Source organism: Bombina bombina, chromosome 5 (genome assembly GCF_027579735.1).
Source record: "Bombina bombina isolate aBomBom1 chromosome 5, aBomBom1.pri, whole genome shotgun sequence".
NCBI classification, from domain to species: domain Eukaryota; kingdom Metazoa; phylum Chordata; class Amphibia; order Anura; family Bombinatoridae; genus Bombina; species Bombina bombina.
In genome coordinates this window covers 758,431,068-758,455,398 of record NC_069503.1, presented here as the reverse complement: position 1 = coordinate 758,455,398, position 24,331 = coordinate 758,431,068, and the positions used below count along the sequence as shown (strand labels likewise).

General features: G+C 43.2%; 1 protein-coding gene across 2 annotated transcripts in view; it reads left to right on the top strand.

The window, feature by feature from the left end:
• Positions 1-24,331, top strand: part of ATP9B (ATPase phospholipid transporting 9B (putative)) — a 1,400,042-nt gene that overhangs the window by 500,582 nt on the left and 875,129 nt on the right. For both annotated transcript variants that reach the window (XM_053714846.1, XM_053714845.1), the window contains exon 8: positions 23,553-23,647. In XM_053714846.1, the coding sequence (XP_053570821.1) occupies positions 23,553-23,647 (95 nt within the window). The remainder of the gene's footprint in view (positions 1-23,552; positions 23,648-24,331) is intronic.

Genomic DNA, 24,331 nt, shown 5'->3' with positions numbered 1-24,331 from the left:
TATATGTCCACAATAGATTTACAAGATGCATATATGCATATTCCGATTCATCCAGATCATTATCAGTTCCTGAGATTCTCGTTTCTGGACAAGCATTAGCAGTTTGTGGCTCTGCCGTTTGGCCTAGCTACAGCTCCAAGAATTTTTACAAAGGTTCTCGGTGCCCTGCTGTCTGTAATCAGAGAACAGGGTATTGTGGTATTTCCTTATTTGGACGATATCTTGGTACTTGCTCAGTCTTTACATTTAGCAGAATCTCATACGAATCGACTTGTGTTGTTTCTTCAAGATCATGGTTGGAGGATCAATTTACCAAAAAGTTCTTTGATTCCTCAGACAAGGGTAACCTTTCTGGGTTTCCAGATGGATTCAGTGTCCATGACTCTGTCTTTAACAGACAAGAGACGTCTAAAGTTGATTACAGCTTGTCGAAACCTTCAGTCACAATCATTCCCTTCGGTAGCCTTATGCATGGAAATTCTAGGTCTTATGACTGCTGCATCGGACGCGATCCCCTTTGCTCGTTTTCACATGCGACCTCTTCAGCTCTGTATGCTGAAGCAATGGTGCAAGGATTACACAAAGATATCTCAATTAATATCTTTAAAACCGATTGTTCGACACTCTCTAACATGGTGGACAGATCACCATCGTTTAATTCAGGGGGCTTCTTTTGTGCTTCCGACCTGGACTGTAATTTCAACAGATGCAAGTCTCACAGGTTGGGGAGCTGTGTGGGGATCTCTGACGGCACAAGGAGTTTGGGAATCTCAGGAGGTGAGATTACCGATCAATATTTTGGAACTCCGTGCAATTTTCAGAGCTCTTCAGTTTTGGCCTCTTCTGAAGAGAGAATCGTTCATTTGTTTTCAGACAGACAATGTCACAACTGTGGCATACATCAATCATCAAGGAGGGACTCACAGTCCTCTGGCTATGAAAGAAGTATCTCGAATTTTGGTTTGGGCGGAATCCAGCTCCTGTCTAATCTCTGCGGTTCATATCCCAGGTGTAGACAATTGGGAAGCGGATTATCTCAGTCGCCAAACGTTGCATCCGGGCGAATGGTCTCTTCACCCAGAGGTATTTCTTCAGATTGTTCAAATGTGGGAACTTCCAGAAATAGATCTGATGGCGTCCCATCTAAACAAGAAACTTCCCAGGTATCTGTCCAGATCCCGGGATCCTCAGGCGGAGGCAGTGGATGCATTATCACTTCCTTGGAAGTATCATCCTGCCTATATCTTTCCGCCTCTAGTTCTTCTTCCAAGAGTAATCTCCAAGATTCTGAAGGAATGCTCGTTTGTTCTGCTGGTAGCTCCGGCATGGCCTCACAGGTTTTGGTATGTGGATCTTGTCCGGATGGCCTCTTGCCAACCGTGGACTCTTCCGTTAAGACCAGACCTTCTGTCACAAGGTCCTTTTTTCCATCAGGATCTGAAATCCTTAAATTTAAAGGTATGGAGATTGAACGCTTGATTCTTGGTCAAAGAGGTTTCTCTGACTCTGTGATTAATACTATGTTACAGGCTCGTAAATCTGTATCTCGAGAGATATATTATAGAGTCTGGAAGACTTATATTTCTTGGTGTCTTTCTCATCATTTTTCCTGGCATTCTTTTAGAATACCGAGAATTTTACAGTTCCTTCAGGATGGTTTAGATAAGGGTTTGTCCGCAAGTTCTTTGAAAGGTCAAATCTCTGCTCTTTCTGTTCTTTTTCACAGAAAGATTGCTATTCTTCCTGATATTCATTGTTTTGTACAAGCTTTGGTTCGTATAAAACCTGTCATTAAGTCAATTTCTCCTCCTTGGAGTTTGAATTTGGTTCTGGGAGCTCTTCAAGCTCCTCCGTTTGAACCTATGCATTCATTGGACATTAAATTACTTTCTTGGAAAGTTTTGTTCCTTTTGGCCATCTCTTCTGCCAGAAGAGTTTCTGAATTATCTGCTCTTTCTTGTGAGTCTCCTTTTCTGATTTTTCATCAGGATAAGGCGGTGTTGCGAACTTCTTTTGAATTTTTACCTAAAGTTGTGAATTCCAACAACATTAGTAGAGAAATTGTGGTTCCTTCATTATGTCCTAATCCTAAGAATTCTAAGGAGAAATCGTTGCATTCTTTGGATGTTGTTAGAGCTTTGAAATATTATGTTGAAGCTACGAAATCTTTTCGTAAGACTTCTAGTCTATTTGTTATCTTTTCCGGTTCTAGAAAAGGCCAGAAAGCTTCTGCCATTTCTTTGGCATCTTGGTTGAAATCTTTAATTCATCTTGCCTATGTTGAGTCGGGTAAAACTCCGCCTCAGAGAATTACAGCTCATTCTACTAGGTCAGTTTCTACTTCCTGGGCGTTTAGGAATGAAGCTTCGGTTGACCAGATCTGCAAAGCAGCAACTTGGTCCTCTTTGCATACTTTTACTAAATTCTACCATTTTGATGTATTTTCTTCTTCTGAAGCAGTTTTTGGTAGAAAAGTACTTCAGGCAGCGGTTTCAGTTTGAATCTTCTGCTTATGTTTTTCGTTAAACTTTATTTTGGGTGTGGATTATTTTCAGCAGGAATTGGCTGTCTTTATTTTATCCCTCCCTCTCTAGTGACTCTTGTGTGGAAAGATCCACATCTTGGGTAGTCATTATCCCATACGTCACTAGCTCATGGACTCTTGCTAATTACATGAAAGAAAACATAATTTATGTAAGAACTTACCTGATAAATTCATTTCTTTCATATTAGCAAGAGTCCATGAGGCCCGCCCTTTTTTGTGGTGGTTATGATTTTGTATAAAGCACAATTATTCCAATTCCTTATTTTATATGCTTTCACACTTTTTTATCACCCCACTTCTTGGCTATTCGTTAAACTGAATTGTGGGTGTGGTGAGGGGTGTATTTATAGGCATTTTGAGGTTTGGGAAACTTTGCCCCTCCTGGTAGGAATGTATATCCCATATGTCACTAGCTCATGGACTCTTGCTAATGTGAAAGAAATGAATTTATCAGGTAAGTTCTTACATAAATTATGTTTTTCTGGCTTTTCCCATTTATTTCACTACTAGCCCTAAAGCCTGTGTACATGGGCCATTTTTTGCAGTACAGCGGTCCCACCCCTTGACCTCTCTCTCCCCCCTCTCTTTTGCTCTCTCTCTCCCCCCTCTCCCCCGCTCTCTCTCTCCCCCCTCTCTTTTACTCCATCTCTCCCCCCTCTTTTACTCCATCTCTCCCCCCTCTTTTGCGCTCTCTCTCTCTCTCTCCCCCTCTCTTTTGCGCTCTCTCTCTCTCTCCCCCTCTCTTTTGCGCTCTCTCTCTCTCTTCCCCTCTCTTTTGCTCTCTCTCCCCATCTCTTTTGCTCTCTCTCCCCCTCTCTCCCCTCTCTTTTGCTCTCTCTCCCCTCTCTTTTGCTATCTCTCCCCCTCTCTTTTGCTCTCTCTCTCTCTCCTCCTCTCTTTTGCTTTCTCTCTCCTCCTCTCTTTTGCTTTCTCTCTCCCCCTCTCTTTTGCTTTCTCTCTCTCTCCCCTCTCTTGCTCTCTCTCTCTCTCTCTCTCTCCCCTCTCTTGCTCTCTCAATCTCCTCACTCTCTTTTGCTCTCTCTCTTTCCCCCTCTCTTGCATTCTCTCTTTCCCTTCTCTTTTCTTCATAAATGGAAAGAGTCCACAGCTGCATTCATTACTTTTGGGAAATAAAAACCTGGCCACCAAGAGGAGGCAAAGACACCCCAGCCAAAGGCTTAAATACTCCTCCCACTTCCCTCATCCCCCAATCATTCTTTGCCTTTCATACCAGGAGCTTGGCAGAGAAGTGTCAGAAGTTTATTTTCGTCTCTTATGGAGAGTAGTACTCTTCGACATGGGACGGAAGTTTTAATTAATCCTGTCAGTCTCTCAGTGAGGGCTTGAATGAAAGTTAGAGTCCGGAGATGCAGGATGAGTCTTTCTGCGAAACCATCCTGACTCATTTTAACAACTCCACATGCAATCGGCATTGTCAAACTTTGCTTTGCTGCCTGCTTTCTACTCTCAAGTCCATGGCGGAGGTGAGGCTACTATCTGCCACACTTGAAAGGCCGTGTTCCTGTTCCACGGCATAGATTCCGGTAAGATTGTTTCATTTTACTTCTTTCTGAATCTACTGTAACTCATTTGTTCCTGCAAACTCACAAGAAAAATACAGGGTCTCAGTGGGACTCCTTTAGTATCTTGGAATCAAGGGTTAATATCTCCTGAGGGAGATTATTGAACAGTTTTTTTTTTTAATCATGTTTGTTATGTGATTCAATCTGCATATGTGTAGTGTTAACTGGGCTTGTGGCTTGGAACATAACGGCCTTTCGAAGTGACGCGACCTTACGGTTGGGCACGCTTTCTTTGGACTGTATGGTTCACCTTGTGACTGGGCATGTCTACGTTCTGGTCTCCCATTTCCGCATTCCTGACTGTGTGGCGAAGTAGAATTTTTGTCCGCTGGTTCATATGAGGTGGTGAGTGCCCCAGCCACTGTGGGTGTCAGGTGCCGTTTAAATTGTTTTATATATATATATATAGTCCATTTTTTTGGGTATCCTTTATCCAGTTATGGAGGATGCGGATGTAGAGATTGTTCAACATTCTGATTCTGATTCTTCATCCTGTGAAGAATGTAAATTGGCCCCATTGACTCAGGTCAGTCAGTTATGTTCTTTAGGCCGTCCTAGAGCGCCTTGTTCCTCAGACTCGGGGATTCAAGGTACTGCTGAGCCATCCACCTCGGGGGGCCCTGTCCTCCGGGAGGTGAGTTTTCTACTGCTCCCTACTACTACTACACATGCGGGTAACCCAGGTAATGTGTTTTCCTCCTCGCAGGGTGGATTGTTCCCCCCGGAGGTTGTGGCACATTTTTGCTTTTCCATACTTTTGGTGCTTGCGCGTCTACAAAGTCCAGATGTTTATTTGCGATTGTGCTCGTGCCCGATTGCCCCAGGTCTTTTGACCACTGGAGGGCATGTGCAGTTCCCTGTGGGTGTAACTGTTCCTGAGTGTTGTGCCTTTCATTAAAGGCAGGCTCGCCTTTGTGTTTTACTCGTTACAGGCGGGCTCGCCTTTGTGTTTTACTCAGGCACGTTTTTGAGCTGTTTGGGGACCCTATCCTTCTCGGTTATGGGACTCATCAGTCTCCTCCTTCGATTGGCTCACCTCGTTAAACATGGGAGGATAAAATAATCTCCTTTAAGTCTTGTTATCGAGATCCTTCCCAGTTTTGTTGGAAGAACAGGGTTTCCGTTAGGCTGGTCCTGCGGATCTTTCTGTTCCTCTTGGGCGTTAACCCTCGGGTTGCCTGTTATTTTATTTTTTCTGGTTAGGATGAATTTTATTTTTCATACTGTTTCCTGCGGGATCTTAAAAATCTCTGGGATCGATACTTGCTGTTTGCTTAGAAGTTAGAAGCTGTTCGGGACACGTTAGTCCCATGTTTGTCTGTTTTTCTTCCTCCCTCTCTGAAGGTGAATTTAGCCAGCTTGGCAGTTGACCCTGGTTGCAGGCTGGTCCTGTTTGGGTTCAGATCTTCTATCTTGTGGCTTATTCAGACACGTGGGAACTATTATACCTTGCTGGTCAGGTTATGGTGCCGAGTGCTCTTAACATTATTTATGTTATTTGTTTTACTAGTTTTCAGCTAAGCATTCTCAAGAGGATTTGCAGGTCCGTGCGGCACTCAGGATTATTTCAGTCCTAAATAGCCATCACTCTGGTGACTGGGTCCGATACCCTCGGAACCTAGAGTATTCCTTCCCACATGGTGGGATAATTAGAGGGTTTAGCGCCTCTTTCCGCCGACTGGCGTGTGTTGCTTTAGGAAATTGTCCTTTGTGGACTTCTCCTTTAGGGGTTCTCTTCTTCATTGAGACCTCTTGGATTGTCCGTTTCTCCTTGGGATAGGTCGCCTTTGTGGGACTTGGATTCCTTTCGGGAGTTGGTTGTTCCTTTTTCTGGACATTAGACAGTGCAGTCCCTTTGGGCTACGGTTTGTTCCTTTCCCGTGTTGGGAATGCTTTGCATCTCTTTCTTGGGATAGAAGAGGTCCTAGTGGTTTTCCACTCATATGGTTCAGGTATTGCCATCCAGGTGGCACCTAAACCCATGTTTTCCTGTCCTCTGACTTTGAATCTGGGGCGATGTGGAGGCTTGATGTTGCTCTGTTTGGGTGACTTGTCCTCACTGTTCTCCTTGTGTCCGGAGTTCGGGCTAGCTGGACAGCTACCTCCGCATACTAATGCTCTGTGGCTACTCTGTGCTGTTGCAAACTGAGGGTTACTAGTTTGATCCCCGGCGAGGTCTACTCAGCCTTTCCTCCTTTTAGGTGGATAAAATGAGCAGCGCCTTGTGTGCCCTTCGAGGGATTAGCCACACTTTTAAAGCACAATCATGTTATTGTTGCTTGGACGCCTGTTAGCTCTAGTGTCCTTTTATGGCCTTGGCTCTTTGGAGTGTCGGGCTCCTGCGAGGGGTGGTCTCTTCCCTTGGGTCGGGACTTGCAAGGGCTTCTTGCTCTTGTTATCCGGGTTATTCTGGATCTTTCCCTGGGAGGTCTGTTTTTTTATATCAGACGAGGGATTTATGTTCCTTGAAAATTGTTTAATCTAAACATTTGTGGGGCTCGGGCTTCTTGTCCTGATCTTCCAGTGGTTGAGGGTTTTACTCAGCATTTTCTCTTTGTGGGTCCCGCTGTGGGATGTTACCGGACCTTATGATCCTAGGACTGGCCTGGGGTTCCATTTTCTGGAGTACTTGGGTTTAGCCCTTGTTCTGGCTGTTTTGTTTTACACTTTGGCCAGATTTACTGAGAGCCGGAGCTCCTTGGGGCTTGTCTTGTGCCAGACGCTACGGTTCCCTTGGGACAGCCGACTAACGTGACCTGATGGTGGGCTTTCCTGCTTAGCAAACAGGTTTGCGGTTGCTCTGTTGTCACTTTTGCACCTGGTATGTGTGCTAGCACAATGGTGTTTTAAGGGGTTTTCCGTGTTCGTCAGTGACGTGGCCTTGTGTCCTCTCGGTTCTTCCTACGACTCTCTGTTTAATGGGCAGGTGTTTATAGACGCTCTCCTCTTCAGGGGGCTCGGTGTCCTCCTTATGGAGGTGTGGTTCCTTTTTTAGGGGCCTCTCATGTGTTCGGAAGGTTGGAGCAGATGTTTATCTGGTTCGGGGATTGGTCTGCTCATTGTTTTCCTTTCCATCTGGGGAGCTGCTTGCTCCGCATTGAGACTTAGTCGGGGGGCTTTGCTAGATCCCTTGGGTTTATCGCCTGCTCGATTGTCTTTAGATTGAAGTGGCTGTGTTCATTCTTCCACCTTTTTGGGGGCCGGTCTTGGGGTTCCTTTCAGTTCCCTTGCTTTCAGATCAGCCGCTGCTTGGGCTGGTCCGGCTAGGTGTAGGATCTAAGATCTGTTGTTCATCCTCCGGTCTTGGGGGTGACTGTGGACATTTTTTGGAGGTTCTTTGCCTCTCCCCTTTATCTGTGAGTAGCCTTGGTGGCCTGGATTGCCTGGAAAGTGTGCTCTGTCTTGGAGTTTGGGCAATCTGTTATTTCGTTTGGCCACTTCTTCCTTGCGGATAGGGTTTTTCCCTGTCTTCCTACGGATGGCAGCGTGTTACTGGAGATGTTTTTTCTGAGTTTACTTGTAATTTTCTGTTTGCTCAGTCTCTGAGTTCTGAAGTTTTGAGGACTTTGTCTTCAGCTGTCTTTTTCGGTGCTGTTGCACAATGTTTGGGATATTTTCCTTCTCCTTGATGATGCCCGGTTGCTCCTTGTGGGTTGGGCGTCGTCGCCTCTTGTTCTCGGGATCCATTCGGGTCTCTGTGGACTTGGCCTTCCTTTGAAGGTTTTTTTTTTCCTTTATGGATTTTGCTTTACCTTTGGGGTATCCCTTTGTCTTCCCCTGTCTTCTCACTTTTGGGGATTTTGGTACTGTACTAGAAAGATTTTGTGTGGGGACCGACTGCTGGGCGACAGTTCTCCTGGAAGTGTGTTGGCTCAGTGAGTCTGCTTGCGGTCTCTAGTTAGACTTTCGGACTATCTGTGGGTCAGTGTCCTTGGGGCCTTTTCCTTCTAGTTTTTTTGCCCGGCTCCAACGAAGCGGGGTTTGGTGGGGTTGTGGTTTTGGTTTTTCAGGCCTGGTGCCCTCAGAATGGGCCGCCTATTGTACCCTCCATTTTTTGCATTCTGTGTCCTCTATGGCTTGGGTATTGTTTTCCCAAAAGTAATGAATGCAGCTGTGGACTCTTTCCATTTATGAAGAAAAACTTGAATTATGCTTACCTGATAATTTCTTCAGATGGAAAGAGTCCACAGCTCCCCACCCGTAATTTTTCTATGGGGCGTCTTTATTTTTTATTCCTCTGGCACCTTTTCACCCTGGTATTTCTTCTACTGTTCCTTGTTCCGCAGCAGAATGACTGGGGGATGAGGGAAGTGAGAGGAGTATTTAAGCCTTTGGCTGGGGTGTCTTTGCCTCCTCCTGATGGCCAGGTTCTACTTTCCCAAAAGTAATAAATGCAGCTGTGGACTCTTTTTCCATCTGAAGAAAAGAAAATTATCAGGTAAGCATAATTTTAAGTTTTTGCGCTCTCCCCCCTCTCGCTTTTGCTCTCTCTCCCGCCTCTCTTTTGCTCTCTCTCCCCCCTCTCTTTTGCTCTTTCTCTCTCTCTCCCCTCTCTTTTGCTCTCTTCCCCCTTCTCTCCCCCCTCTCTTTTGCTCTCTTCCCCCCTCTCTTTTGCCCTCTCTCTTGCTCTCCCCCCCCCTCTCTCTTGCTCTCTCCCCCTCTCTTTTGCTCTCTCTCTCTTCCACTCTCTTTTGCTCTCACTCTCTTCCCCTCTTTTGTTCTCTCTTTCTTCCCGTCTCTTTTGCTCTCTCTCTCCCCCATCTCTTTTGCATGCTCTCTCCCTCCTCTCTTTTGCTCTCTCTCCCCTCTCTTTTGCTCTCTCTTTCCCCCCTCTGTTTTGCTCTCTCCCCCTCTCTTTTGCTCTCTCTCTCCCCCTCTCTTTTGCTCTCTCTCTCCCTCCTCTCTTTTGCTCTCTCTCCCCCTCTCTGTTGCTCTCTCTCCTTCTCTCTGTTGCTCTCTCTCTATCTTTCTCTCTCTTCCCCTCTCTTTCTCTCTCCCCCTCTCTTTTGCTTGCTCTTTCCCCCTCTCTTTTGCTTGCTCTCTCCCCCTCTCTTTTGCTTGCTCTCTCCCCCTCTCTTTTGCTCTCTCCCACCTCTCTTTTGCTCTCTCTCTCCCCTCTCTTTTGCTCTCTCTCCCCCCCTCTCTTTTGCTCTCTCTCCCCCCCTCTCTTTTGCTCTCTCTCCCCCCCCTCTCTTTTGCTCTCTCTCCCCCCCCTCTCTTTTGCTCTCTCTCCCTCCCTCTTTTTGCTTTTTCTCCCCACTCTTTTGCTCTCTCTCACCCCCTGTATTTTGCTCTCTTCCCCCTCTCTTTTGCTTTCTCTCTCCCCCTCTCTTTTGCTCTCTTTCTTCCCCCTCTCTTTAGCTATCTCTCTCTTCCCCCTCTCTTTTGCTATCTCTCTCTCCCCCTCTCTTTTGCTCTCTCTCTCCCCCTCTCTTTTGCTCTCTCTCTCCCCCTCTCTTTTGCTCTCTCTCCCCCTCTCTTTTGCTTTCTCTCTCCCCCTCTCTTTTGCTTTCTCTCTCCCCCTCTCTTTTGCTTTCTCTCTCCCCCTCTCTTTTGCTTTCTCTCTCCCCCTCTCTTTTGCTTTCTCTCTCCCCCTCTCTTTTGCTTTCTCTCTCCCCCTCGCTTTTGCTCTCTCTCTTCCCCCTCGCTTTTGCTCTCTCTCTTCCCCCTCGCTTTTGCTCTCTCTCTTCCCCCTCGCTTTTGCTCTCTCTCTTCCCCTTCTCTTTTGCTCTCTCTCTTCCCGCTCTCTTTTGCTCTCTCTCTCTCCCCCTCGCTTTTCTCTCTCTCTTCCCCCTCGCTTTTGCTCTCTCTCTTCCCCCTCGCTTTTGCTCTCTCTCTTCCCCCTCGCTTTTGCTCTCTCTCTTCCCCCTCGCTTTTGCTCTCTCTCTTCCCCCTCGCTTTTGCTCTCTCTCTTCCCCCTCTCTTTTGCTCTCTCTCTTCCCGCTCTCTTTTGCTCTCTCTCTCCCCACCTCTCTTTTGCTCTCTCTCTCCCACCTTCTCTTTTGCTCTCTCGCCCCACTCTCTTTTGCTCTCTTTCACCCCCTGTCTTTTGCTCTCTCTCTCTCTGCCCGCTCTCTTTTGCTCTCTCTCTCCCCCCCCTCTCTTTTGCTCTCTGTCTCCCCCCTCTCTTTTGCTCTCTCTCTCCCCCCTCTCTTTTGCTCTCTCTCCCCCCTCTCTTTTGCTCTCTCTCCCCCCTCTCTCTTTCCCCTCTCTTTTGCTCTCTCTCACGGATAGCAGATCTGGTGTGTTTGTCTAAGGCCAGGTGTGTTTGTCCTCACGCTGTCTCTATTGTGCCTGACAGCTTCGGACAAACGTACCTGGCCTTTTATATTAAAGGATAATTTCTATTTTCTATTTTCTGTTGCATTATAAATTATCATTGGATGTAATGTTTGTGCCAGAACCAATATTTTGCTTAGATAGGGAATTCCATTTTACCCTAATGCTCTGTAAATATGAGGTATTTCATGCCAGCATTTGAGTATTTGTTAATTTTTATTAATTAAATTTGGGACTACTTTATAGTTCTCATGACAATCTCATGATATAAATCGCCTTCTTTTTGCTAGTGTCAGTGATATTGGATTATCATTGAAATGTTTCTCTGCTTTGAGTACACCCAAGTGTATACTTTCTTGAGGCAACTACTATGGGTCTTCAAGTGTTTGTGTTTTACTTTTAAATCCAAATTAATCTATATATTTAAAGTTAAATAGCATTATTTGTAGGAATAGTAGCATATATTCCCATCATTAAATTTTAACTTTCCACCTTTTATATTACCCTGCTTGTATTTGAAGTCTTTTAAAGGGACAGTGTACATCTTAGTCATCTTAAAGTCTTAGATTAAGCTGCTAATAGCCTCCTGCACCCTTTCTATAAATCATGCAGCTTAAACGGTAAAAAAGTTATTTTGAATTGAATATTGTTTCTGGCCACTTTGAAATGGCTGCCAAACTCCACCCACTGATTACATTATGATCTAGGCTGCATATGGCATTAAATCACAAAAGACTCACTGGTTGGATTCAGCAGACTGTCAATGCTATTCAGCAGAGTGCCTAGATGCAGCCAAGATCGTGATGTCATCAGTGGGAGGAGCATGGCCAGAAACAATATTAATTTCAAAATAACATTTTTACTGTTGCTGCTGCCTGATGTAGAAAGGGGTGCAGGAGGCAATTTGCAGCTTTATCTAAGGTAAGTCTTTAAGATGACTAAGGTTTAGACTGTCCCTTTAAGTATCGCTGTATTGTACATTTGCTGAATATTCATTCCTCAGCTCTCTTGCTCTTTATTAAACTGACTTATTGCAAAATATCTAAGATATATTAATAATAGTTGCAGGGATGCGCAATTCCTAACGCCTGACGCCCGGGGCATGCAGTTTTGGGCGCTTGGCATGTGTTGTTTTCTTCTTTAATGGAAAGATTCCACAGCTGCATTCATTACTCTTGGGAAATAAGAACCTGGCCACCAATACTCCTCCCACTCCCCTCATCCCCCAGTCATTCTTTGCCTTTCGTCCCAGGAGGTTGGCAGAGAAGTGACAGAATTTTTCATTTTAGTTTTTTGTCTCTTATGGAGGGTAGTACTCCTCGGCATGGGACAGGAGTTTTAAGTAGTCCTGTCAGTCTCTCAGTGAGGGCTTGGATGAAAGTTAGAGTCTGGAGATGCAGGGAGAGTCTTTCTGCGAAACCATCCCGACTCAGATTAACTGCTCCTCAAGCAATCAGCATTGTCAAACTTTGCTTCGCTTCCTCCTTCTCTCAAGTACATGGCGGAGGCGATGCTACTATCCGTCACACTTGAAAGGCTGTTTTCCTGTTCTATGGCGTAGATTCCGGTAAGATCGTTTTTTCTTTTACAAAGATATGATGAGTCCACGGATTTCATCCTTACTTGTGGGATATTAACCTCCTGCTAACAGGAAGTGGCAAAGAGCACCACAGCAGAGCTGTATATATAGCCCCTCCCCTTCCCCTCCACCCTTAGTCATTCTCTTTGCCTGTGTTATACTAGGAAGACATGATAAAGTGAGGTGTTACTTTTAGTTTCTTCAATCAAGACGTTTTTTATTTTAAATGGTACCGGTGCGTACTATTTTCCTCAGGGGATATGGAAGAAGATTTCTGCCCTGAGGTTTGATGATCTTAGCATTTGTAACTAAGATCCACGCTGGTTCCCACAAGACTTCTGATGGTAACCATGAGACATCTTCAGTGTGGAGACCGGTTTCATGCTACAAGCAGCATTATGGTATGTGCAGCCTTTTTTTCTGAGGAGACTTGGTGTATCAGAACTGGCTGGCATTATTTCCCTGTATGGGAATGGGATAAGCAGTAAAACCTATTTTAATAAGAGGGGTGTTACTGGAGTCCCTATTTTATATTTATCATTAGTTGATATCTGGGCATCTAATGTGACATGGGAGACAATATAAAAAACAATGTTTTATGTTTTTTATTTTTGGCACTTAAAACTTTTTGGTTTTATGCTTGAGGGTTATATTGTGTGTGTATTTTTACTTTAGTGCAAAACTGAATTTCCATGTGGTGTTGTTTGGGCCTACTCTGACTTTTGACCTTAAGGGGCGGAGCCTATTTTGGCGCAATTTCTTCAGGCTTAGCAGCAGCAAACAGCAACTCGGTGGCTCCTGGACTGTGTAGCTGGTCTGAAGGGTTGGAAACTTGATTCGAAGTACCCTGGGGGCAGGGTATCAACTACATGTTGATATAAGTACTTCTAAAGCCTTATTTCTGCCCTTGCTTCTGGGTGCAGTAATTTTTGGATTAACCAACAATATTAAGTTAAATTTGGGAATAATTGTTCACTTTTTCTTTTCTTAAAGACACAGTACACATTTTTTCTAATGTTTATTTTATGCTATAAATAAGTGTTTAAACGACTTTTGTGGTATTACTAGTCTGTTCAACATGTCTGACATTGAGGTTTCTCATTGTTCTATGTGTTTAGAAGCTATTGTGCAACCCCCTCTAACATTGTGTAACTTTTGTACTGAAAGGGCTTTACAATGTAAAATGCATATTTTAAATAAAGTAAGTGTGCCTAGGGATGATTCTCAGTCTGAAGAGAATCAGGCTATGCCATCCATTTCTCCCCAAGTGTCACAACCTTTTATGCCCACACAAGCGACAGCTAGTACTTCTAGTGCGTCTAATTCCTTTACTCTGCAGGAGATGGCTGCAGTTATGTCAACTACCCTTACAGAGATATTGTCTAAATTACCAGTGTTGCAGGGTAAACGCAGTAGGTCAAGTATTAATGTAAATACTGAATCCTCTGATGCTTTATTAGCTATTTCCGATGTTCCCTCACAGTGCTCTGAGTTGGGGATCAGGGAATTACTGTCTGAGGGTGAAATTTCTGATTCAGGGAATGTTTTGCCTCAGACAGATTCGGATGCTATGTCATTTAAACTTAAGCTTGAACACCTCCGCCTGTTGCTTAGGGAGGTTTTAGCAACTCTGGATGATTGTGATCCTATTGTGATTCCTCCAGAGAAATTGTGTAAAATTGATAAACATTTGGAAGTTCCTACTTACACTGATGTTTTTCCGGTTCCTAAGAGAATTTTGGAAATTATTAGTAAGGAATGGGATAGACCAGGTATACCGTTTTCTCCCTCTCCTAATTTTAAGAAAATGTTTCCTATATCAGATACAATTCGGGACTCATGGCAAACGGTCCCTAAGGTAGAGGGAGCTATATCTTCCCTAGCTAAGCATACTACTATACCTATTGAGGATAGTTGTGCTTTCAAGGAACCTATGGATAAGAAATTAGAGGGTCTACTAAAGAAATTATTTGTTAATCAGGGATTTCTTTTACAACCTACGGCTTGCATTGTTCCAGTAACTACTGCAGCAGCTTTTTGGTTTGAGGCTCTAGAAGAGTCTCTTAAGGTTGAGACTCCATTAGATGACATTCTAGATAGAATTTAGGCTCTTAAGCTAGCTAATTCTTTTATTACTGATGCCGCTTTTCAAATTGCTAAATTAGAAGCAAGAGCACGTAGAGCATTGTGGCTCAAATCTTGGTCTGCTGATGTGTCATCAAAACATAAGCTTTTAGCTATTCCCTTTAAAGGTAAGACCCTTTTTGGGCCAGAATTGAAGGAGATAATTTCTGATATTACAGGAGGTAAGGGCCATGCCCTACCTCAGGATAGGTCGGTTAAAATGAGGGGTAAACAGAATAATTTTCGTTTCTTTCAGAACTTTAAAGGAGGACCCCCCGCTTCTTCTTCTTCCACAAAGCAGCATGAAGGGGTGGCCCCCGATCTGGGACCGGATCTATTAGGGGGCAGACTTTCTTTCTTTGCTCAGGCTTGGGCAAGAGATGTTCAGGATTCCTGGGCACTAGAAATAGTGACCCACGGTTATCAATTGTAATTCAAGGATTTTCTCCCAAGAGGGAGATTTCATCTTTCAAAATTATCTGCAAACCAGATAAAGAGAGAGTTGTTCTTACGCTGTGTAAAAGACCTTTTTACTATGGGAGTAATCTGTCCTGTTCCAAAATTGGAACAGGGACAGGGGTTTTACTCAAACCTATTTGTGGTCCCCAGAAAAGGATGCTTACTTTCATATTCCAATCCACAAAGATCATCATTGGTTTCTAAGGTTTGCCTTCTTGGACAAACTTCTTCAAACTGGCTCTTCCTTTCGGGTTGGCCACAGCACCCAGAATCTTCACAAAGGTTCTAGGGTCTCTTTTGGCGGTTCTCAGACCGCAAGGGATATCGGTGGCGCCTTATCTGGACGATATTCTGATTCAGGCGTCAACATATCATCTGACAAAATCTCACACGGACACAGTGTTGGCTTTTCTGAGAACTCACGGCTGGAAGGTGAACATAGAGAAGAGTTCACTTGTTCCACAGACAAGGGTTCCTTTCTTGGGAACTCTGATAGACTTGGTAGCCATGAAAGTATTTCTGACGGAGGTCAGAAAATCAAAGATTTTGAATGCTTGCCGAGCACTTCTGTCCATTCCTCGGCCATCAGTGGCTCAGTGTATGGAGGTAATCGGATTAATGGTAGCAGCAATGGACATCGTTCTGTTTGCTCGCTTTCATCTCAGACCACTGCAACTGTGCATGCTCGGTCAGTGGAATGGGGATTATGCGGATTTATCTCCAAAGATAATTCTGGATCAAGAGACCAGAAACTCTCTTCTTTGGTGGTTGTCGCCAGATCATCTGTCCCAGGGGACTTGTTTCCGCAGACCCTTGTGGGTGATAGTGACAACAGATGCTAGCCTTCTGGGCTGGGGTGCAGTTTGGAACTCCCTGAAGGCTCAGGTTGTTTGGACTCAGGTGGAGTCTCTACTTCCAATCAATATTCCTGAACTGAGAGCAATATTCAATGCGCTTCAGGTGTGGCCTCGGTTGGCTTCGGCCAAAGTCATCAGATTCCAGTCGGACAACATAACGACTGTGGCATATGTCAATCATCAGGGGGGAACAAGGAGTTCCTTAGCGATGATAGAAGTATCCAAGATAATCAGTTGGGCAGAGGCCCACTCTTGTCATCTGTCAGCGATCTACATCCCAGGGGTAGAGAACTGGGAAGCAGATTTTCTAAGTCGACAGACTTTTCATCTGGGGGAGTGGGAACTTCACCCGGAGGTATTTGCCTCATTGATTCTCAGATGGGGCAGACCGGAATTGGATTTGATGGCATCTCGTCAGAATACCAAGCTTCCAAGATACGGATCCCAGTCAAGTGATCCTCAGGCTGAACTGATAGATGCCTTGGCAGTACCTTGGTTGTTCAGCCTAGCTTATGTGTTTCCGTTGTTTCCTCTCCTCTCACACGTGATTGCTCAAATCAAACAGGAGAGATATTTAGTGATCCTGATAGCGCCTGCATGGCCACGCAGGACTTGGTATGCGGATCTAGTGGACATGTCCTCTCTGCCACCGTGGAAACTTCGGTTGAGACAGGACCTTCTCATTCAAGGTCCTTTCCAACATCCAAATCTTATTTCTCTGTAACTGACTGCGTAGAGATTGAACGCTTGATTTTATCGAAGCGAGGATTCTCTGATTCAGTTATCAATACTTTGATACAGGCTAGAAAGCCTGTCAAAAGAAAGATCTATCATAAGATATGGCGTAAATATCTTTATTGGTGTGAATCCAAGGGTTACTCATGGGGTAAAGTTAGGATTCCTAGGATTTTGTCTTTTCTCCAAGAAGGATTGGAGAAAGGGTTATCAGCAAGTTCCTTAAAGGGACAAATTTCAGCTTTGTCAATTTTGCTTCACAAACGTTTGGCAAATGTATCAGATGTTCAGTCTTTTTGTCAGGCTCTATCTAGAATTAAGCCTGTATTTAGACCTATTACTCCTCCCTGGAGTTTGAATTTAGTTCTTCGAGTTCTGCAAGTGGTTCCGTTTGAACCTATGCATTCCATAGATATTAAACTATTATCTTGGAAAGTTCTGTTTTTGGTTGCTATTTCTTCTGCTCGAAGAGTTTCTGAGCTTTCAGCATTACAGTGTGATTCGCCTTATCTCATATTTCATTCTGATAAGGTGGTTTTACGTACCAAATCTGGGTTCCTTCCTAAGGTTGTATCAAATAAGAATATTAATCAGGAAATTGTTGTTCCTTCCTTGTGTCCTAATCCTTCTTCTAAGAAGGAGCGTCTGTTACATAACTTGGACGTGGTCTGTGCCTTAAAGTTTACTTACAGGCAACTAAGGATTTCTGTCAATCATCTTCATTATTCATTGTTTATTCTGGAAAGCGTAGGGGTCAGAAAGCTACGGCTACCTCTCTTTCTTTTTGGCTGAGAAGTATCAACCGCCTGGCATATGAGACTGCTGGACAGCAGCCTCCTGAAAGAATTACGGCTCGTTCTACTAGGGCTGTGGCTTCCACATGGGCTTTTAAAAACTATGCATCTGTGGAACAGATTTGTAAGGCTGCGACTTGGTCGTTCCTTCACACTTTTTCCAAGTTTACAAATTTGATACTTTTGCTTCTTCTAAGGCTATCTTTGGGAGAAAGCAGTGGTGCCTTACGTTTAGGTTCCTGTCTTGTCCCTCCCTTTCATCCGTGCCCTATTGCTTTGGTATTGGTTTCCCACAAGAAAGGATGAAATCCGTGGACTCGTCATATCTTTGTAAAAGAAAACTAAATTTATGCTTACCTGATAAATTACTTTCTTTTACGATATGACGAGTCCATGGCCCTCCCTGTTATTTTAAGACAGGTTTATTTTATTTTTTGAAAACTTCAGTCACCTCTGCACCTTTTTAGCCTTTCCTTTTCTCTTCCTATAACCTTCGGCCGAATGACTGAGGGTGGAGGGGAAGGGGAGGGGCTATAAATACAGCTCTGCTGTGGTGCTCTTTGCCACTTCCTGTTAGCAGGAGGTTAATATCCCACAAGTAAGGATGAAATATCGTAAAAGAAAGTAATTTATCAGGTAAGCATAAATGTAGTTATTTTACTTTATTCATCATTGTACTATAATGTGAATGTTTCCCGAGAGGCTACCTCCTTGAGGGTCTAACTTATCATAATGATCTCAGTGAGTCTCTTGTAGTATCTTGGAATAGAGGGTTAATATCTCCTGAGGGGGTTTATTGAACAGGGGGGTTTATAATTATGTTTGTTATGTGATTCAACCTGCTTATGCGTGATGTTTATGCGCTTGTGGTTTGGAACATTGAGGCCTATGGAAGTGACATGGCCTTTTGGTTGGCCACGCTTTTTTGGACTGTACGGTTCCCCTTGTTTTCTGGCGTGGTTACGTTCCGTTTTCCATTTCCGCATTCCCGACCGCGTGGCGAAGGACACTTTCTAGTCCGCAGGGGTCTGGTCATAGGAGGTTGTGAGTGCCCCAGCCATTGGGGGTGTCAGGTGCCGTTTTTGTTTTTTACTACTTAGTCCATATTTATATATCCTCTACCCAGTCATGGAGGATTCTGATGCTGAGACTGTGCTAATTTCAGATTCAGTTACGGAGGATTCTGATACTGAGACTATTTTGATTCAGATTCTGTGTCCGATGACGAATCCGGATTGGCCTTGTTGACACATGTCAACCAGTTTTGTTCCGTATGCTATTTCAGAGCACCTGGTTCCTCCGGCTCGGGGAATCAAGGGACTGCTGAGCTATCCGCCTCGGGGGGTCCTGTCCCTACCAATTCATACTTCTACACATGCGGGTAACCCAGTTTCTGATTCCTCCATGCAGGGTGGCGCGTTCCCTCCGGAGGTTGCAGCACATTTTCACTTCCACATAATTTTGGCGATTGTTCGTCCAGACATTTATTTGAAAATGTGCTTGTGCCCTATTGTCCCGGGCCTTCCGCCTTGGGGAGGACCTCTACAGTTCCCCGCGGGTGTAACTGTCCCTGACTGTTGTGCCTTTCATTACAGGATTGCACGCGTATTGCTCAGACGTGTTTTTCCGTTATTGAATTACCCTATCGTTACCAGATACGAGGATTTTCAGTCTGCTAATTTAAATGGTGCACCTCATTAGACATGTGGGGATGAAGTAATCTCCTGATTGTCATTTGTTTGAGATCTTTCCCAGTTTTTGAAAGATAGGACTCTGTTTGACTGGTCCTGCGGGTAGGCCTGTTTCTTTTTGGGCATTAACCTCCGGGTTGCCTTATATTTTATTTATATCCGATGGGATGTCTTTTATTTGTTTTTGTTTCATCCGGGAACCTTCTGGGATTGATACTCTTTATTGCTTCTTCGGAAGTTGTTTTGGACCTGTTAGTTGTTAAAAATGTCTGTTTTCTGTTTTTTCCCCTATGAGGGAGAAATTTTTGCAGCTTGCCGGTTAGGACCCTAGGTGCAGGCTGGTCCTGTTGGGTTCATTTGGTCTTGTGGCTATTCAGACAAGTGGCGCTGTTCTTCACGGCTGGTTAGGGAGAAGTGCCGAATGCTCAGGTTATCATTGTTTTTCATGTTCAACTAAGCATTCGAGAGGACCTGTGGGTCCATGAGGCGGGAAGGATTGTTTCAGTTCTTATAGCCTTCAGTCATAGATGGACGGGCAGGGGAGTTTTCCGCTGCGTCACTCTGACATCTGATTTCATCAGAACTTAGAGTTTTCCTCCCCCATGTGGTGGAGGGTTGAAGGGCTTAATTCCCCTTATCGCAGTTGACCGGTTTGGCCTTCATTTTTAGGCCTCTGGATTTGTCCTCTTGGGCTTGATCCAACAGCTTGTACAGGATAGCTGTCTAGCATGCGGAAGGTTTGCAGTTTGAAACCAGTTGCAGCTCTTGACACCTTGCAGGTGTACGCGTAAGCTGTTTATAGTGTATCTAGATGCAGTTCTCACTCTTTGACGTTTACTGTCTGTCTGAGTTATAAGAGACCTTTGGGTTTTCTTCCATTATCTCCGGATGAGTTGAATCTCCTTTTAGGGATCTGTGTTTTTGGGTGATGGTTGTTCCCTGAGGGGACTTTGTTTAGCTCAGGGTTTTCCGGAGCTGGGTAGGCTTTGTGCCTTTCTCTTCCTTGTGTCCTCTGCTGGTGCGGAGGTGATAGGGAGACTAGTCCTGCTAGTAGGTTTTGTTTGACCTTGAGGTATCCCTTGGTTGTCCTGAGGCTCTGAGAAGTATCTTCATACGACTTCTAGCCTTGCTCCTTGGAGCGTTGGACTTTAGCTAGGGGTGGTTCTTTCCTTTGGTCGGGGCTTTCGAGTTCTTCTCACTATCCTCATTCTCTGGATATACATCCATATCCCTTGTGTCTTGCTTTTTGGCCACTTGGGGTGTTTAGTTCTAGGGTAGAGTTCTAGGGTAGAGTCATGGCTTCCTTTCCCTTTTTGGGCCCCTTTGGGTCTCTGTGAGCTGGGCTCACTCTTGGAGGTTTTCTTTTTTGTATTAGGGGACCTTTTGGTTTCCTTGGTTCTCTTTTTGCCTTGTTCCCTTGGGGGTTTCGGCTGGTGTCTCCTATATTTGTGGAGATGAGCGGTGGGGGGACCGTTTGTTGGCCAACGGTGTCTCCTGGAGGACTGTTGGCTCAGTTGAATACGTATCCGGTCTCTAGTTTGGCTTCTAGACTAACTGCGAGTCAGTGTCATTGGGGCTTTTCCTCTTAATTTTCTCCGCTTCAGACGAAGCGGGGTTTTTTATTGGGTAGATGTTCAGGTCTGGTGCCCTCAGTATGGGCCGCCTATTGTACCCTCCCGTTTTGGCATTCAGTGTCCTCTATAGCTTGGGTATTGTTTCCCAAAAGTAATGAATGCAGCTGTGGGCTCTTTCCATTTAAGAAGAAAAACATAAATGATGCTTACCTGATAATTTCCTTTTCTTCTGATGGAAAGAGTCTACAGCTCCCCACCCATAATTTTATGTGGTGCGTCCTTATATTCTTCTGGCACCTTTCACCCTGATATTTCTTCTACTGTTCCTTGTTCCTCAGCAGAATGACTGGGGGATGAGGGGAGTGGGAGGAGTATTAAGCCTTTGCCTGGGGTGTCTTTGCCTCCTCCTGGTGGACAGGTTCTTATTTCCCAAAAGTAATGAATGCAGCTGTGGGCTCTTTCCATCAGAAGAAAAGGATATTATCAGGTAAGCATAATTTATGTTTTTATTTTTTACATTTAGCCCTGCTGCGGGCAAACAGACCACAGCAGGGCTAAAGTTTTTTTTTTTTATTGTAATTTTAGTAGTGGCAAGAAGTGAACTGTCTTGAGGGCAGAGGGAGAGTGGGAGAAGAAGTCCTCGTAAAGCAAATGTTTACAGCCTTTGTGAATTACGTCCAACTCTCTGACAATCAGCATGTAGGGGAAATATATAATATAGATTGTTCAGGTCCTGCAGGAGATAGTTGTCTATCTGAGGAACACGACAATGATCTTATGACAACTTCCAGCAGTACTGACAATAGCACTTTCTACGCTCTTCTGCTCTTAAAAAATGTTGCTCTTTTTACACAAAGCGACTCGCTCCTAACTGCAGTAGTAACATCACTGAGGGGCATAGAGGTAACTGTATTCAGAAACTAGAACATTATTTAACCAGACTATAGTAAGCTGTCTCTAAACACAAGGAAACAAGTTTGTATACAACGATCATGAAAGAAGTGTCTGCTCTCTGGCCCCGGGTAAGAGTAGATTGTAGAAATCAGGGAATTCATTAGCGAGAATTTGAGTAAAACAATATGCATTGCAGATATTAATCAAAGTGACGTTAATAAAGGATGCAACACACTTTACTAGAGCGAGTTGTTCCTTAGAAGAAATGCAGGCTTCTGTAGTGAGGGGTGGGCGGTAGTTGGCAATTCTGAGTGGCCACCTTAATTTCAAGCCTCTGTTTTAAGCACACCAGCTCTGAACATGCAGCGGATAAAGTCTGCCGGTATGCCGAGAAAGCTTGAAATTAAAATGGCCGCTCAGAATTGCCAACTACCGTCCACTCCTCACTACAGTAGCCTGCATTTCTTCATAGGAATAACTTGCTATAGTTTGATTAAATAATGTTCTCGTTTCTGAATTCAGTTACCTCTATGTCCCTCAGTGATGTTACTACAGGTTAGGAGCGAGTCACTTTGTGTAACAAGAGCACCTCAACTTTTTTAAAGAGCAGAAGAGCATATAAAGTGCTATTGTCAGCACTGCTGGAAGTTGTCATATAAGATCATTGTAGTGTTCCTCAGATAAACAACTCGCTCTTGCAGCATCTGCACATTCTATAATCCTGTATAGAAGTGAAGACAGGAAGCAGGAATCCCTGCAAACGCAGACTGTGTAACATTATGTACACCGTCTTTGCACAAATAATACAAGTACTTCTGCCTGAAATGTGTGTTGTATGTGTGTCTGTATGTATGTGTGTGTGCATATGTGTGTATTTATATATGTACTCTATATGCGTGTATAAATGTGTGTTTATGTACTGTATATATGTGTGTGTATGCATGTATGAATGTGTTTGGGTATGTGTGTATATATGTATCTATATGTGTGTATATGGATGTATGAATGTGTGTGTGTGTGTGTGTGTATGTATGTATGCATGTATCTATATGTTTATATGTACAGTATATGCATGCGTATGTATACTGTGTGTGTGTGAGAATAGTTGTAGATAAATGTGCATGTATTGCGACCATACTGAAACTCTTACCTGAGATAGTGGTTTGTTAGGTCAATAATATAAAAAAATACATTAAGCCGTTTTTTGTTTTTTTTAAATACACATTGCCAAATAGAATAAATGCTGTACTTACTGTATGAAAGGGGAAAATATTTTAATTCACTGTCCCTTTACTATATTTCTATATCCTACCACTCGTGGAATTTTCATTCTCTCCTGCTATAGGCTGTTAGCATAAGGCTCCTCCTCTAGCTCCTGCCAAATCCAGTGTTTTAAGATAGGATTGGTTGCTTTTTTAAAAGGGTATGAGGCTCCTCACATAACAGCATTGGCATCTCTGTAATAAGGAAGGCTAAGGTTTCTAGGTTGCGGTAACTAGCCATACTTATATCTTCCTGGTACACAAATTAATAAAAAATAAATGTTATCTGCAAAATAGGAAATGTTGTCATATTGTTATATAATCCGTTCTATGCTGCATACATTATTATCTAATTGCTATGAGTCAAAGCTGTTTAATAAAATAAAATGATCAGTTTAGTTATTATATTTCATCCCTTTTACTTGATAATTATAATGTCACATATAATTGGTATTTATATGCAGCGACCAATCAGCAGCTAGAACCTAGGTTCTTTGCTGCTCATGCTTGCCAAGATAAACCTTCCAGCAAAGAATAACAAGAGAAGGAAGCAAATTAAATAATAGAAGTAAAATAGAAAGTTGTTTAAAATTGTTTTCTCTATCTGAATCATGAAAGAAAAAATTTGGGTTTCATGTCCCTTTAAATAATATAAATCAATACTTTAGAAGAAAACATAATTTTGCACACAAATGCTCTATAGTGTGATAAATGCAATTTTCTTCCATTGTTCCTTATATATATATATATATATATATATATATATATATATATATATATACATACATGTACTGTATAAATGAATACATATATACATATACTGTATGAGGGCACACATATTCTATATCAGTGCACATATACTGTATCAGTATACTGTCAGACACCGTCCCTTAGAGAAAAACTCAGTTAAAATTATTTTGCGAATCAGGACAAGTATATTGTCACGAGGACAAAGTAGATTGGGCTCCTGCTTTAGTCCCTTGGACAAGTATTTTCTTAAAAAAAATTCACACCCCTGTAGTTGTTACCAGCAATAGCTTGACCTTGTGTGTTAATTATTTTTGGATTATGGTCTGATGTTGTTCATTAGAGTCAAAAAGTGTTTTATGGCGTCATTCTAGGGATGTGGTCACATATTTAGGTGACTGAAAAAATAATGTTGTATTTTCTTTACAGGTTCATGTTTTATTCGAACTGACCAGCTGGATGGTGAAACAGATTGGAAGCTCAAAATTGCTGTAAGCTGTACGCAGAGATTACCAGCTCTGGGAGTAAGCATTGCATGTATTTTATAATTCTCTTCTTATGTAAACAATATAGAACTTTTAAAATATTAACTAATTTGTCAGGTGTGATGACTTTTTTTTTAATCATGACACTTTTTGTATTTGTCTGTCTGTCTATCATCTATCTATCTATATGTATATATACAGTATATATATATATATATATATATATATATATATATATATATATATATATATATATATATATATATATATATATATATATATATACATACATACACACAGTATTTAACAAAAGTGAGTACACCCCTCACATATTTGTAAATATTTTATTATATCTTTTCATGTGACAACACTGAAGAAATGACACTTTGTTACAATGTAAAGTATTGAGTGTACAGCCTGTATAACAGTGTAAATTTGCTGTCCCCTCAAAATAACTGAAACACACAGCCATTAATGTCTAAACCGTTGGCAACAAAAGTGAGTACACCCCTAACTGGAAATGTCCAAATTGGGCCCAAAGTGTAAATTTTTTGTGTGGCCACCATTATTTTCCAGCACTGCCTTTACCCTCTTGGACATGAAGTTCACCAGAGCTTCACAGGTTGCCACGGGAGACCTTGTGCTCCCCCACCTTCCGTTTGAGGATTCCCCACTGATGCTCAATAGGGTATAGGTCTGGAGACATGCATGGCCAGTCCATCA